Source organism: Galeopterus variegatus, unplaced genomic scaffold, assembly GCF_000696425.1.
Source record: "Galeopterus variegatus unplaced genomic scaffold, G_variegatus-3.0.2 Scaffold575, whole genome shotgun sequence".
NCBI lineage: Eukaryota > Metazoa > Chordata > Mammalia > Dermoptera > Cynocephalidae > Galeopterus > Galeopterus variegatus.
The window spans coordinates 636,163-651,569 of record NW_007726686.1 but is presented as its reverse complement, the minus strand read 5'-3'; the positions used below and the strand labels follow the sequence as shown (position 1 = coordinate 651,569).

The 15,407-nt window shown below is 53.1% G+C and overlaps 1 protein-coding gene across 1 annotated transcript in view; it reads left to right on the top strand.

Moving 5' to 3' along the window:
• Positions 1 to 1,194: 1,194 nt before the first annotated feature.
• Positions 1,195 to 15,407, top strand: part of LOC103588470 (chromosome unknown open reading frame, human C1orf177) — a 29,997-nt gene continuing 15,784 nt past the window's right edge. The window contains exons 1-9 of the mRNA XM_008570146.1: positions 1,195 to 1,265; positions 2,028 to 2,115; positions 2,613 to 2,777; positions 2,965 to 3,087; positions 7,000 to 7,137; positions 7,268 to 7,411; positions 9,108 to 9,269; positions 10,294 to 10,419; positions 13,309 to 13,442. Coding sequence (XP_008568368.1) covers positions 2,113 to 2,115; positions 2,613 to 2,777; positions 2,965 to 3,087; positions 7,000 to 7,137; positions 7,268 to 7,411; positions 9,108 to 9,269; positions 10,294 to 10,419; positions 13,309 to 13,442 — 995 coding nt within the window. The 5' untranslated portion in view covers positions 1,195 to 1,265; positions 2,028 to 2,112. The remainder of the gene's footprint in view (positions 1,266 to 2,027; positions 2,116 to 2,612; positions 2,778 to 2,964; positions 3,088 to 6,999; positions 7,138 to 7,267; positions 7,412 to 9,107; positions 9,270 to 10,293; positions 10,420 to 13,308; positions 13,443 to 15,407) is intronic.

Here is a 15,407-nt window from a genome sequence, read left to right as displayed (position 1 = left end):
AGCCTGGGGGAGGGGCCGGCAGTGAGGGGCCTGCTTCCCTCCCCGCTCACGCCGCGCACTCCTGCCCCGAGCTCTTCCACCGCCCTCAGCAAGTTCTCTAAAACCATCGCGGGAGAGGCCACGTGGCCTGGCCCACAGTAGGCCGCTCAGCTAAAAAGTCAGGGGTGGGAGGGGTTTCCATCCTTGTCAGGGAGGGCGGTGGGGGGGATAATAAACAACAGCAACAAAATATATATGAAATGCTGGTTAGTGTAACAGCTATGGGAAAAACAAAGGTGGGAGGAGGAGCTGGAAGGGGTGGGAGCAGGAGCAGCCCTGGAATGTTCCAAGCCACTGCAACCCAGCCGCTTATCTTTCATGGGCCAGCTCCATAGTCACCTCCCTGGGAAGCCAACTTCCCCAGCCCCAGAACTGCCCAGGCCAGGGCCAGATGCCAGGCATGGGGCCCTTACTGGGCCTCTGTCCCTCTCCCTCCCTAGGTTTGACGTTTCCGCTGTTTACCCCAACCAGAAGAAGTTCAGTACCTTCACCGAGGCCCCGTACTCCAGGTATCATTCCGTGGAAATGGTGAGTTTGTACAGCTTCCTTGACTCCTTCTATGTGGCGTGGCCACTGCCCCTCCGAGTCACCCACCAGGGTGGGCAAGCTGAGTGGTGTATGGGGCATACCTTATAGCTCTTCATGCCTGCAGCCCCCAGAACAGAGCTTGGCCCAGAGTCGGGGCTTCTGACATGTTTGATAAATACAGGACTGTAGTGAAAACAGCATGAGTTTGGGGCCCAAGAGACATGGCTTCCATGCCCAGCTCTTGCACTGACTAGCTAGGGGCTCATGAACAAGTCACTGTACATCCCTGAAGTGTGATGGGGCCAATGACAGAGGGTGTCGGGATTGCACCTCGAGTGCCAAGCCCTGGGATGCCAGGCTTGGTGCTGGGGGTGGGGGCAGCAGAGGGGAATTGCCTGGTCCCCACCCCCAGTCAGGGTGGTGGCTTGGTGAGGACTTGCTCTGTGGGTGGGCTGGGTGGATGTGGCTGGCACAGCTCTGACCGCCGTCTGGCTCAGTCCCACATAGGGCCTGGGATCTACAGCTCCAAGGAAACCTGCTTCAGCAAGCAGAAGCTGAAGAAGGAGATGGACACAGGCTGGGCCAAGGCACAGGAAGCCACCCGGCTGACCNGGCTCCCGCGACTGGGGCCGCGCCGGCTCCGTGGCCACGGCCACCAAGTGGTTCAGCGGGGCGCCCTTCGGGGTGCAGAGCCACAGGTGGGGCCCGGGATGCAGCGGGTCCGCGGACTCGAGCCTGGGGGAGGGGCCGGCAGTGAGGGGCCTGCTTCCCTCCCCGCTCACGCCGCGCACTCCTGCCCCGAGCTCTTCCACCGCCCTCAGCAAGTTCTCTAAAACCATCGCGGGAGAGGCCACGTGGCCTGGCCCACAGTAGGCCGCTCAGCTAAAAAGTCAGGGGTGGGATGAGCCCAGGTGTCTAACTTCCTTCCTTCCTTCCTTCCTCCCTTCCTCCCTTCCTCCCTTCTTCCCCTCCTCCCCTCCTCCCAAGTTCCCGGAAAAACAGGACTGAAAGACAGTACAGATCTTTCCATGAACTGTTTGAAGCACCCTCATAAATATATGATATGTACATATATCACCTACCATGTGCCAGGCACAGTTGTAGAATCTGGGGCTACAGCAGTGAACAAAAGATCAAAACCTGGTACTCATGGGGTTTCCATCCTTGTCAGGGAGGGCGGTGGGGGGGATAATAAACAACAGCAACAAAATATATATGAAATGCTGGTTAGTGTAACAGCTATGGGAAAAACAAAGGTGGGAGGAGGAGCTGGAAGGGGTGGGAGCAGGAGCAGCCCTGGAATGTTCCAAGCCACTGCAACCCAGCCGCTTATCTTTCATGGGCCAGCTCCATAGTCACCTCCCTGGGAAGCCAACTTCCCCAGCCCCAGAACTGCCCAGGCCAGGGCCAGATGCCAGGCATGGGGCCCTTACTGGGCCTCTGTCCCTCTCCCTCCCTAGGTTTGACGTTTCCGCTGTTTACCCCAACCAGAAGAAGTTCAGTACCTTCACCGAGGCCCCATACTCCAGGTATCATTCCGTGGAAATGGTGAGTTTGTACAGCTTCCTTGACTCCTTCTATGTGGCGTGGCCACTGCCCCTCCGAGTCACCCACCAGGGTGGGCAAGCTGAGTGGTGTATGGGGCATACCTTATAGCTCTTCATGCCTGCAGCCCCCAGAACAGAGCTTGGCCCAGAGTCGGGGCTTCTGACATGTTTGATAAATACAGGACTGTAGTGAAAACAGCATGAGTTTGGGGCCCAAGAGACATGGCTTCCATGCCCAGCTCTTGCACTGACTAGCTAGGGGCTCATGAACAAGTCACTGTACATCCCTGAAGTGTGATGGGGCCAATGACAGAGGGTGTCGGGATTGCACCTCGAGTGCCAAGCCCTGGGATGCCAGGCTTGGTGCTGGGGGTGGGGGCAGCAGAGGGGAATTGCCTGGTCCCCACCCCCAGTCAGGGTGGTGGCTTGGTGAGGACTTGCTCTGTGGGTGGGCTGGGTGGATGTGGCTGGCACAGCTCTGACCGCCGTCTGGCTCAGTCCCACATAGGGCCTGGGATCTACAGCTCCAAGGAAACCTGCTTCAGCAAGCAGAAGCTGAAGAAGGAGATGGACACAGGCTGGGCCAAGGCACAGGAAGCCACCCGGCTGACCAAGCTGCCCCACTTCCAGTACCAGGCCATCATGAGAGAGAAGCAGCAGCAGGTGAGACCTGTGGGACTGCCTCTCCCCACCTCTGGGGCCAGGTCTTCCTGTCTACTGCAGCTGTTCCAAGTGTGGCCTTCAGTGTCCAGGTGGAGCTCATCCTTCCAGGAGTACCATCGTCCTTTGGGCTCCTTCCTGCGTGGACATTCCCAAGTTTAAAGTTTGTCTTCTGCTCTCTTCTCTTAAGGAGCAAAAGTTGGGGCCCGGCTCCTACAACTTCAAAGACTTCTTACAACTGCTACAGCAGAAACCATGTAGCACCCGAGGGCTGCTCAGCTCTGGGGAGATTCGCTTCCGAGGACTCATTGGGGTAGGTGTTCTCATATATCAGCAGGATCCCTCCTACCCTCCATGCTCTGCCTGCAGAGCGTGTAGCCTGGGTGGTGCTGGAAATGCCCTTGGTTGTAGCTGTCTCTTGCCCAGACTTGTCCAGGCTCCCCTCTGGGTCCCCACAGCCCCTCTGCTTTCTTGCCACAGCCTTGAGCCCACTGGCTGTCATACATTCTGGCAGGTACAGGTCTGGTTCACCTCTGGGTCCCCCACAGAGAGCCCAGCACACATTCACTGCTCAATAAATTCACCGAATGCCCTTGGTTGTAGCTGTCTCTTGCCCAGGCTTGTCCAGGCTCCCCTCTGGGTCCCCATAGCCCCTCTGCCTTCTAGTGCCACAGCCTTGAGCCCACTGGCTGTCATACATTCTGGCAGGTACAGGTCTGGTTCACCTCTGGGTCCCCCACAGAGAGCCCAGCACACATTCACTGCTCAATAAGTTCACCTATCTGTATATACAGCCAGGAGATAATGAATAAACACCTAGTAAGTGCCAGGCACTGTCCTAGGCCTTGGGGATCCAGCAGTGATTAAGACAAGGTTCCTGCACTCATGGGGCAGATGTTCTAGTGGTAGAAACAACAGTACAAAGAAGGAAATACATATATAATCAGGGCTATGAGGACAGGTGAGACAGGGAAAGGGTAGAGAGTGATTAATGGCAGTGCAATTTATGGAGTAGGCCGGGAAGGCTTCTGGGAGGAGGCAGCATTTGAGCAAAATCTGCAGGTTGTGAGCAACAGAGAAGACTCGTGGTATCTGCGATATCTGCAGAAGAGCACTCCAAGCAGTGGGAACAGCAAAGGCTAAGGCCCAGAGGTGGGAACAGGCTTGTTGAGTTAGACCAGCAGGCAGGGGCCAGTGTGGCTGGAGGGAGTGGGTGAGGGCGAGAGGAGGCCAGAGGGCAAAAGAGCGAGTGGCTGGGTCCTAAGGACCTTGCAGCAAGGTGAGGCCTTTCAGTGTCATTCCAAGTGCTGTGGGAGGACAGTGGAGGGCTTTGACAGGGGAAGGACCTGGTTTAAATTTTTGGAGGAACTCCCTGCTTGTGGGGGCAGGGCTGGGAGGAGGCTGCAGGCATGCAGGTAGGTGATGGGTGAGAGGTGGGGGTGGGAGGAGGGCTGCAGCCGCAGGCTGTGGGTCAGGAGGATCGTCCTGTGTGCATGTGGGGAGTATCCTCAGTGAGCTCAGCGAGGGAGAAGGCAGGAGTCACTCCCCTACTGAGGGAGCAAGCTCCGCAGTTTGTTGAGTGCTGCTTCTGCCCCTGCCCTTGAACTCTCTGCACCGGACACTCTGTTGCCCCTCAGATGTGCCATGCTCTTTCAACTGGTTGCTGGGAATGCCCTTCCTCTCCCAGCAGCCTCTCTGCCTAAGGCACCCCCACTCATCCTGCAGCACTCAGCTTCCGTAAGGCTTCCTGACCCCCACTAGGTGACATCTCCCTTCCCAGGAGTCCCTATTGTGGTTGTGTGTTTAGTGTCTCTCCCCCACTGGACAGCAGCCCCTGAGGGTGGACCATGTCTGCCTAGTCATTCACTGCAGCATTCTGAGGTCCTAGCAGTGCCAGGCACGCACAGTATTTGTGGACTAAGTGCATGAATGCTTACTAAGTACCAGGTGATCCAAAACATTCCTGTAATTCTTTGCAGACACTCCTGAGGAGTCCCTAGAGGCTCAGAGAGGATAAGCAACTTGCCCAGGCTGCACAGCTGCAAGCTGGCAAGCTGGGATCCAAACACTGAATGTCCAACCCCAAACCCAGGGCTTTCTCCCACACCTCACCACTGTGAAACCTGCTATGAAGGCTGGAAATTACTCCTTGCCACCTTCAGAGGATGAGCAGATGTGTCCTCAGGTGCAGAAGCTGTAACTGCAGCTTAGGGAGAGGGGATGCCTGGAGGCACTTAAACATGAGTCATTACCTTCGATCTAAACACTTAGCACAGCACTTAGCGGTACTAATTAATTTAATATTCACAACAATCCTGTGAAGTAGGTACCATCATTATGTCCACTTCACAGATGAGAACACAGAGCTACTGAGTGGCAGAAGCAGGACTTGAATCCAAGGTGTCTAGCGTATAATAACTGCGCTTTAACCATAGGCTTGACTCCCTCAGTTCCTGGATTTTGTTCCTCCATTGTCTGTGGAGAACAGGGTCTAATGTCAGAGGGCAACCCAGCTGATGGCAGAAAAGTTGGGGGACAAATCTGACATCGTCTGTCTCTTTCCTGTGTCCCCAGCCCACAGCACTGGGGCATCTGCCTTTGCTCATTCTGCCTGGGGGACCACCCCACCGCCCCTATACCTGTCTTTGGGGATCCTTCTCATTCTTCAAGGCCCGGCTTAAAAAAAAATCTTATAAAAAAAATCTCATTCCCACCCCCTGCCACCTCCTTGGAATTAATCATTCCTGCTTAAGTCCCAAAAGCTCTGACAACATAACATGCTAGTTAAAATCATGGACTTTCACATCTGCCCAAATGTGGTATTAAAGCTCTGAACCTGAAGGTTTTAAAGAAGAAAAGAGATTATGCCAACAAAGCGCCCAGCACTGGGCTTGGCCCGCCATTCGTTAACTCCAGAGCAGGGCCACTCTGCCCCTTCGTTAACCCTCATTTCTGAAGTCTCCCAGACTTGTGGTGTTCCCTGCCACTCCCCCAGTGCCCACCACAGTGCCTGGCAAACAGTAGAGGCTCAAAAGAACATGGATTTTGGAGCTGGAACCCTCACACTACCCCTTTCTGGAGCTGGGACCTCAGACATTCAGATGGCACTAACTTGGTCTCATCTGGTTGCTGTAGGGCCTGTGAAACACCAAGGACATGATTTCGGATCCCAGCTTCCGACCCTTGGGGGTTTTTTCCAGAACCCACCAGGGAACCCTGGGCCCTGGAAGGAGGCAGCTTGTAGTCCCATTCTTCCAGGTGTGAACAAATCTGATGCTCACAGTGGCCTGACTTCCCCAACAGAGGTCCCTGCCCCCTCCGCCCTGCCTAGTTTCCCCAGGGTCCGGAGGTGAGCAGGGCTGAGCCATCTGTAGAGCGGCAGCGACCCCGCGTGGCTAAAAGGTGCAGAGCAGAAGCAAAAATCCTGCCAGATCTTTACCCAGGGACCCCACCCTGCCACTTCACTCCTACAAAGACTACACTTGTGACTCTCGCAGTCCAGGCCCAAATGGCCATTCCAGCCATAGTTTTTATCCTCTCCTCCTGCCTCCCCAGACAGTCAGCCCCCACGCCCTGACTTATCATGTGTCAGCACTCACTGTGTGCTGGGCACTGTGCAGGGGGCTTTAAAAACGTTATTTAACTTCATCCTCACTACCCTGGAGGAAAGTATTACTATCTCCATGTTACCAACATGGACCACGAGGCTCAGAAGGCCTGGGGCCACTCAGGTAGGAAGCAGCAGAGTGAGGATCTGAACCAGGACTCCAGGTTCCTCTGTGCCATAGTACTGTTCATAGCACCATGACAAAGCCATTCGTGTAAATGCGGGATGGAACTGCCAAGGCTGCTGAAACAGCAACCGTCTGGGCTGACAGGGGCAGGAAGGCTTTGTTCCCAGGAGAGATGACGTTTGAGCTTGCTTTGCAGGAAGGACATTTCAGGTGGTGGTAACAGCACAAGCAAGGAAGGGCAGGGAGGTTGGGTGGAATGTCATGTGCTCAGTCTGAAAGTGAAGACCCTGGTGAGGAGGCAGAACTTGGAGGAAACTGTGAGCAGTGATGGGGGCTCACAGGCAACAATTTGTGTATTGGGGGGCAGGTAACACACAGGCACCCTGAAAATCCTGTTCCCCTCTCGGGAATGGGGGTCCCAGTGTATCTTCCTCAGAAGCACTCAGTGCTAGGAGACTGATGGTCTTTACGTCTCCACCTCTACCCCACAGAACTACTATCCAGGCCCCGGAAATTATGGGGAGAAGGGCAACCCATACACGAAGCTGGAGGAGAACCACTGGAACCGGTCCCATTCTGAGGGCCTCATGTGCAGGATGACCAACAAGCCACCCCCCTTGGTGCATCAGGTACCCCCTCTCCTGGCCAGGCCTGGAGGGAGAGACTCCCAAGGCAGATGGGAAAACCAAGACCCTGAGAGAGCGATGGCACTGCATCAGCAGTTCTCCTGCAGACATTGTCACCTCTGCTGTGTTCTAGGGGAGTGGTCTGGGACCTGGCACCTACTCCCTCAAAAGCGGCATCGAGATGTACCTGGCACGATCCATCAGCACTCGCGGCCCCTATGACACTTACTCTGGTGACAGAAGCAAGCCTCTGCCTCATGGACATTACTCTGTGCAGGTGTGTACCCAGGCGGGTTGTGGGCATTCATTCCCCAGCAGGATGACACGCCTCACTAATCAACACCAGGAACTCTACCCTATGTGCCAGGGCCTTTCCCACCCTGAAGCCAGCATGGGATCTGGCTATTTGTGTGAGTGTGAGATGGGGAAACTGAGGCTAGCCACATAGCTGGAAAGGGGCCAAACTGGGATTTGAACACAAATATGTCTGTCTACTTCATGGCCAGTTCTCTCTCCTCTGCATCGGTCTGAACTGCACAGGAGGTGCGGGTGGCCCACAGTGCCAGGACTGGATGGAAGACTGGCCACAAGCCTGCAGGACCTCGACAGCCCAGGGCTGGCTATCCTGCTGTTTTGGACACAGACCCAGCTATGCTGGCTGGGTTAGTGGCAGTGGTCTGTTAATGAGGCCAAGAACTGGAGGGCTGGGAGGGACAACTGAAGGAGAATTTTAGCTGGAGGGCCTCCTGTCCTACCCCCTCAAGCCCCTGTTCTGTGACCTCACAGCACGCTGTACTCTGCTTTCTTCTGCTCACAGCAACTGGAATTAAGCACTTGTCTAATTACCTGTTCATTTTGTCTCCACTGTGCATTGACCTGGTATGTATAATCAGGCCAGGTCATTGTCTAGGTGCAGGAGAAACCAGCCCTTGGGGAACTTACACTCTAATGGAAAAAGAAAAACAATCATCAATGAGTTTTTAAAAAATTCTAGAGTGTTAGCTGGGGATGAGCGCTATGCAGAGGCCTTGGGAGAGCTGGGCAGGGGTGGGGTTAATGTCGAGAGACTTTTGGACCAGTTGGTAAAGAGCCACTGAACTGAGCCCTCTGACCTGGCTGCTCCCCTGGGCCCCCCCGCACCCCCATGACCAGCCACTAATGCGGTCCTGCCCAGCACAGCAGAGGCCTGGGGACCCTCCTCAGGTGCTGCAGCCACCCCCTGGTCTGATTGGCCAGTGCCCAGGCTGTGCGGTTTGTTGCATTTGTTTGTTTTGTTTTGATAGACTTCATTTTTTAGAGCAGTTTTAGGTTCACAGCAAAATTGAATGGAAGGCACAGAGAGTTCCCATACATCCCCTACCCGTACTTCCCCCACGCAAGCCTCCCTCACTATCAATATCCCGCACCAGAGGGGTCCATTTGTCACAATCCATGAACCTGCATGGACATGCCACCATCACCCGAAGTCCATAGTCTAATTTAGGGTTTGCTCTTGGTGGTGAACATTCTGTGGGTTTTGACAAATGCGTGACATGCATCCACTCCTGTAGTATCCTACATAATAGTTTCACTGCCCTGAACATCCTCTGTGCTTTTCCAGTCACACTGGTTTTTAAGTATTTGAGACATCCCTCCACCCAGGGCCCGGCTCAATACATGTCCAGTAAATGAGTGAAAGAAAGAAGGCGTGGGTAAAGGCAAGCTCGGTTGTGGGGGGGGTTGCAGGAGACTAACCCCCACCCCCGACCTGCTGGTGCGTGGGAGGCTGTCTTGTTTCCCTGCCCAGGTCAGGGTGGGCCTTGAGCTGTCCTGGCCCCTGCACAGCCTGGCCCCGGCCCATCTGCACCGGCAGGGCGGTGAGCAACACCTGCTTGGTGTTGGCACTTGCTTTTCTCTGACTGCTGGCGAGGGCTGAGAACAGGCGCTCTTGCTTTCCCTGTCATAACAGATCTCTTTCTCTCTCTGTTTCTCAGAAAAAAAAGCCCAGGGAACTGATGAGTGTCAAGAGCTTTGTGGAAGAACTTAATTCACGTCACAATAAGAAGCATGGGATTTTTTCGAAACTTCCCCGAAACCCGGAAACCCCTACAGAGAGGATTTACTGGGCCACCATTAGCCAGTGCCCCCGAAAACTAGTCAGTGTGCCCCCACGGCCTGCCTTCCTCTCTTGGATGGCGGCTCTCCTGCGGGGATGGGGGTGGGGTGGCTATTTTCAGGGGAAAGTCTCAGTCTTGGGGATCAGACAAGCCTTGTTTCCAATCCTGGTCTTGCACTTACCAGTCACTTTGGGTAAGACCCTCTCACTTTCCGAGCCTCAGTTTACACGCCTGTCCTGTGAGGACATGATATGGCTGTGAGGATTAGATGAAGTGTGCTTAGAGCCTGTGGCATGGTCCCTGTGCTCAGGATGTGCCCAGCCATTGTGGAGCTCCACCCAGCCCCTCCGTCTCCTGGCCCTCAGCATGCTGGAGAAAGGCCAAGAGGGAGACTGGGCAGGGCAGAGTATGAATAAGGGTGTCCACCTTCATGGGGTCTGCCCACCTGCTCTGTGTAAGGCAATGATGAGCTCTGCCTCAGTGGCAAGGCAGTCCTCTCTGGGGGTGGCAACCAGTGGTCTGAGCAGGCCCTGGGCTTTACTCATGCCCCCCATGCAGGGTCTGTCCCTAAGGGCATGGGAAGGGGGAAGGAAAAAGGGTACCAATGCATCCTGAATGCCTGCTGGGCACTTTCCAGCCTCCCCGAGGGAGGGACTATCATGCACTTCACAAAAGGAAGTTGAAGCCTACATCTGGGAGGGATCTGCCCGGAGTTCCCCCGCAAGGGCAAGAAGGAGCTGGGAGTGGAACCGGCTTGTCTAGCTCTGAGGCCTGCATGGCTTCCACTCCCCAGAGTGGGGTCTGGAGCATCTCTCTGGACCCTACCAGATCATGAGGGCCCTTGGGAACCTGCTGCTGGGTGGAGGTTAGAGTTGGGGGCATGGGTCATAAGGGCACCACAAGGCTCCTTTGTTAGGAGGTGGCTGGGGACCTCCCACCGTCCTTGGCTCAACCCAGGGCTGCTAGACAGGTGCGGTTAGCTGCCAGGAGCTCTCACCTGCCCTGGCCCCAGGCTGACCACTACCAGGGCCTCTAGCTTTCAGCCTTCATTTCTTACCCTTAGGCCACATCAGGTCCTGGTGTGTGGCTTCCACAGGAGAAGGAATGCAAACACGTCAACCCGCCACCTTTTCTGCTGGCCTCCAAGCGGTCAGGCATAAAGGCCTACCAGACGATTCTGGGAAGCTGGGTGAGTGGGCCTGGGGTGGGGGATACATGGTGATGGGCAGAGAACTCTCTCCTGGCTCTACAGGCAGCCCCAAGGCTTCCCTGTCCCCTGGGAACTGATGATGCTCTGCGTGAGCCGCTGAGGCCACCTCATTTTTTCCCCCAAGGGACCAGACACCCACTCCCACAGTCATTTCTCTAAGGCATGGGCTCTCAAACTTGAGCAGGTATTAGCATCACCTGGAAGGCTTGTTAAAGCACAGATTGCTTGGCCCAGGCCAGAGATTCTGATTCAGAAGGCCTGGAGAGAGTAGGGGTGGAACAGGAATTTGCATTTCTGAGAAGTTCCCAGATGACCGTGGATGCTGCTGGTCCAGGGACCACACTTGGAGAACCACGAGCCATCCCATGCTCTCATTTCCCCAGAGAAATGCTCCCTCATTCTCTCTTTGTATTTGTCTTTGGGCTCAGGGTCAGCTGGGAGATTGGCCCATTTCTCACCCCTGGTAGAACACTTTTGGGTCCCTTTCCCTCCCCAGAGGCAGCCATCCTCTGTGTGTGATGGAACCTTGAGCTTGTTAGTGTTCCTGAAAAACAGCTAAATTCTGGGGTTTTGTGTGCATGCCTCCTTGATTTACACAAATGGCTTGGGCATTGACCACATTGTTTCTTACCACTCCCCTTTGGTTTTAAGTATACCTTTTTTTTTTTTTTTTTTTTTTTTTTATGTGACCGGTAAGGGGATCGCAACCCTTGGCTTGGTGTCACCTGCACCGCGCTCAGCCAGTGAGCGCACCGGCCATCCCTATATAGGATCTGAACCCGTGGCGGGAGTGCCGCTGTGCTCCCAAGCGCTGCACTCTCCCGAGTGCGCCACGGGGCCAGCCCTTAAGTACATCTTTTAATGGAGTCTAACAATCATACAGAAAGGCTCATGAATCCTAAGTGAACAGCTCCAGGAATTGTCATGAAATGACCCCACCCATGTAACTACCCTCCAGAGCATTCAAGAACCCATTCCCAGCACCCATGAGCCCCACATACCACTTGCCCCCATCAGGTAGCCCCTGTCCTGGCTGCTACTAGCACAGGCTAGTTTGCTGGGTTTGCACACCTTTCTTCAAGGTCTCTCCTGGTCTCCCTGGGTACCTCTTGCTTGTAACTGACCTGCCTTTGCATCGTTCTGCCTCCCACTGCCCCCTCCTGCAGCCCACGTCTGAGCTCTCCACCCTCCTCACCTCCTGTGATGGCACAGTCCCTGGTGTGCCCAGCCCCCACCGGCCGACTCTTGTGAAGACCAGTTGGTCAGCCACCCCCACCCTCACCCCCGTCCTCCCTTTTCTCACCTCCAGCCTGCACCCCTGCAGGGGAGAGGGTCTTCACTGGGGACCCCAAGTAAAATGTTTAGGCTAGAGCCAAATGACCAAGCTGCTGCCCCAGGGCTGGCCACTCCCAAGTAGGAAGGTGTATGGCGCTCGGGCTAATGTCTGGAATCCTGCTCACAGCGCCAGTTGTCTAGCTCTTAATCCTGTTCATGATGTCAATTGTAAAGCTACACAACCACGGCAGTTGTCGGGCTTTTACCTGCTGGTAATCCTGCACCGACTGGGCTAATTGTTGAGCTAGGGCTGGGTCTGGAGCTCCCAGACCCCTCAAGCCCATTAACAGACTGGGTCACAAACCCTTCAAATGCCAGGCTGGGTCACCAGACCCCTTCACACAGGTCTATGAGCTGGGTAACCAGCCAAAAGGTCCTTGGAGCCATAGGTTGGAAAGCAGGGCCATGCAGGGCAGACGCCCAAGGCAGACGCCCGCCCGCCTGCTTCACTAAAGCTCGTCTCTCTTCTCTCCCTCTCTCTCTGAAGAACACACGAATAGCAACAAAACTAAAAAGATACACTGGTGCTTGTGTGCACTAACTCCACACACACACACACACACACACACACACAATTTGCCTACAAAGAATGCTGAACCACACCCAACTGGACCTGAGGCGAGGGCCCTGACCAAACTATTCTATTTTCCCAACAGAAGGGCTGATGTGGGGTCCGGGTTTCAGTGGCACACTTGCACTTCTCTGCAGGGCAGGAAGCCTTTGCTGGCACCACCAACCTGGGAGCCTGCTCCCTCCCGAGACAGGCCTCTCCCTGTGGGAGGCAAGTTCTGACTAACACTGGACTAGCCTCTGGTTCCTAACATCCTCCCAGCCCGCCCTTGGCACTGCTTCTCCGTGGATGGCTGGGTTCCTGTCCTGCCTTTATTCTTCCCTTGCTATGTCACCTTGGGCGAATTACAAGGTCCTTGTCACTGGGACCTCTGAACCTCTCTGTTGGCACCTCTTGTATCTGCCACTCAGATTTCTGGGTGGCAGGGTGTATTTGTTTCCTAGGGCTGCCGTAACAGTGAACCACAAACCAGGTGACTTAAAAACTGCAGAAATTTATTCTCTTACAGTTCTGGAGACTGGAAGTCTGAAATCAAGGTGTCTTCTCTCTCTCTGAAACCTGTAGGGGAGAATTCTTCCTTGCCTTTTCCTAGTTTCTGGTAGTGGCCAGCAATCCTTGGTGTTTCTTGACCTGTGAAGACCACTCCAATCTCTGCCTTCATGTCTCGCATCTTCCCCGCCATGTGTCTTTTCTTATAAGAACACTAGTCATAATGGATTAAGGGCTGCCCTACTCCAGTATGACCTCATCTTAACTAATTATATCTACAACAACCCTGTTTCCAAATAAGGTCACATTCTGAGGGACTGGAGTTAGGACTTCAATATATCTTTTGGGGGGACACAATTCATAATTCAACCCATAACAGGTGGAGTAGGAAGGAGTCTGGGGGAAGGTGGAGGCCTGAGGCCAAGCGTCTGAGCCAGGCTTGCTAATGTCCTGCCCTGCTCTGCCTGTTGCAGAACCCAGTAGGTGTGGGCCGCTACCTCAACACTTGGCTGATGGAGAAGAAGGACAGACGGCAGCGATATCGGTCCCTGTTCATGGGTGAATCCAAGCGCTACCCTTCAGACCCGGCCTGGGACATGCTCATGCAGTGAGTGCTGCTGGAGCTCCAGGAGAGGGGCGAGGGTGGGCTCTGCCATGGGCTGGGGTTCTCCATGCTTGGTTCCTGTGATGATTAAGTTTAGGCGTCAAGTTGCTGGATTAAGAAATATGTAGAGGGCCGGCCGGTGGCGCACTCGGTAGAGCGCGGCACTTGGGAGTGCGGCGGCGCTCCCGCTGAGGGTTCAGATCCCATATAGAGACCGGTCCGCTCACTGGTTGAGCACGGTGTGAGCGCGACACCGAGGGTTGCGACCCCGTTGCCGGTCGCGGTACAGGCGCAATTTGCGACCATTACTGGTCACAAAAAAAAAAAAAAAAAAAAAAAAAAAAAAGGAAAAGAAAGAAATATGTAGAGAACTTAGGCCAATTCCCCTAATAAATCCCCTCTCTTTTCTTTCTTTCTTTCTTTCCTTCCTCCCCCCCCCCTTTCTTTCTGGCTGTCTATCTGACTGTCTAACTGGTTCTGTTGCTCTGGAGAACCCTGACTAATACAGTTCCCATGGGAACACAGCTGCTGCCCCTAATGCCAGCCAAACAGCAGAGGAAGTGGAAAGATGTTCAAGTCCAGATCTTGGCTCTGCCACTTACTGGCTGTGTGAGGTAGGGCATGTTGCTTAACCTCTCTGAGCCTCATTTCCTTCAGCTGTCAGATGAAGAAAAGTAGATGGCTGAGGATTCCCGAATAAGATGATGTATCTAAAATTCTTGGTAAGGAAAAGGTACTCAGTCAACACTAAATCCTCCATCCATAACCCACGTGGTCCAGGCTCTGCCCTGAGTGGCTTCGCCACATGGAGTCTCTGTTTCTTGGGGTTCATTATGAGATGGTAAAACTCATTTCAGGAAGTTGTGAAACCTAAGAAAGAAACGGTACATGAAATACTGTGGCAAACTATAAAACAGCTTGCAAGTATTAGCTGCTGCATATTTTATTGATCAAAGAGGCCACCATTTGTAATATAATCTCAATTTCAGAAATGTTAAAAGGTGAATAAACATGCACTTTAGAACTGAGCATTTTGATTTTTGGAAGTGATGGTGAGTGCATGAGGACCAGATTCTGGGGATGAGATTACTCAGGGAAAACTAGCTTTTAAATGTCATTTTAAAAAGTGTTTTATTTTTATTAAAGTAGTCCTGTGCCTTCCCCCTTCTTGATTTACTCTTTTACTTTGGTGGATTCCTGAGAAAGAGCAATAAGATTTTTGATAGACTGCATGCCTGCAAATGTTTTTTATTTTTCTTACCTGCACATCCAATTAATAGTTTGGTTGGAAATAAAATTCTAGGTTGGAAATAATTTTCTGTGGGAATTTTGAAGGCTTTGCTCCTTTGGCTCCTAGCTGCAAGTGTGGTTGTTGAGAAGTCTCATGCCATTCTGGTTTCCTGTCCCTTGTATGTGCCCTGCATTTTCCTTTCTGCAAGCTTTTAGGATCTTCTCTGTGTCCCTAAAATTCCACGATGATGGGTCTTAGTGTGGCCTTCTTTCATCCACTGTGCTGGGTGCTTAGTGGGTTCTTTCCATCTAGAAACTTAGCACCTTCTGTTCTGGGGACTTTTTTTTTGAGTTTTTTTCTTTGATGATTTCCTCTCCTCTGTTTTCTCTCTTCTTTCTTTCAGGAATCTCTTTTAGATGAATGTTAGATGTCCTGGTTTTATACTCTAGTTTTCTTGTCTTTTTGTTTCTCTCTCTCTTATTCTCTATCTCTGCCTTTTCTGCTCTACTTTCTGAAAATTTTCTTTGTCTTCCAACCTTACTATTGCCTTTTTAAATGTTGGCCATCATATTTTTTAATTTTCAAGGACTCTTTTGTGTCGTGGATTGCTTTTTTTTTTTTTTTTCCTTTTAATAACACCCAGTTCTTCGTCACATACGTGGTATGTTCTAAGGATATTAAAATTTGTTTTTCTTAAGTTTTCTTTTTTTTTTTAAAGATGACCAGTAAGGGGATCT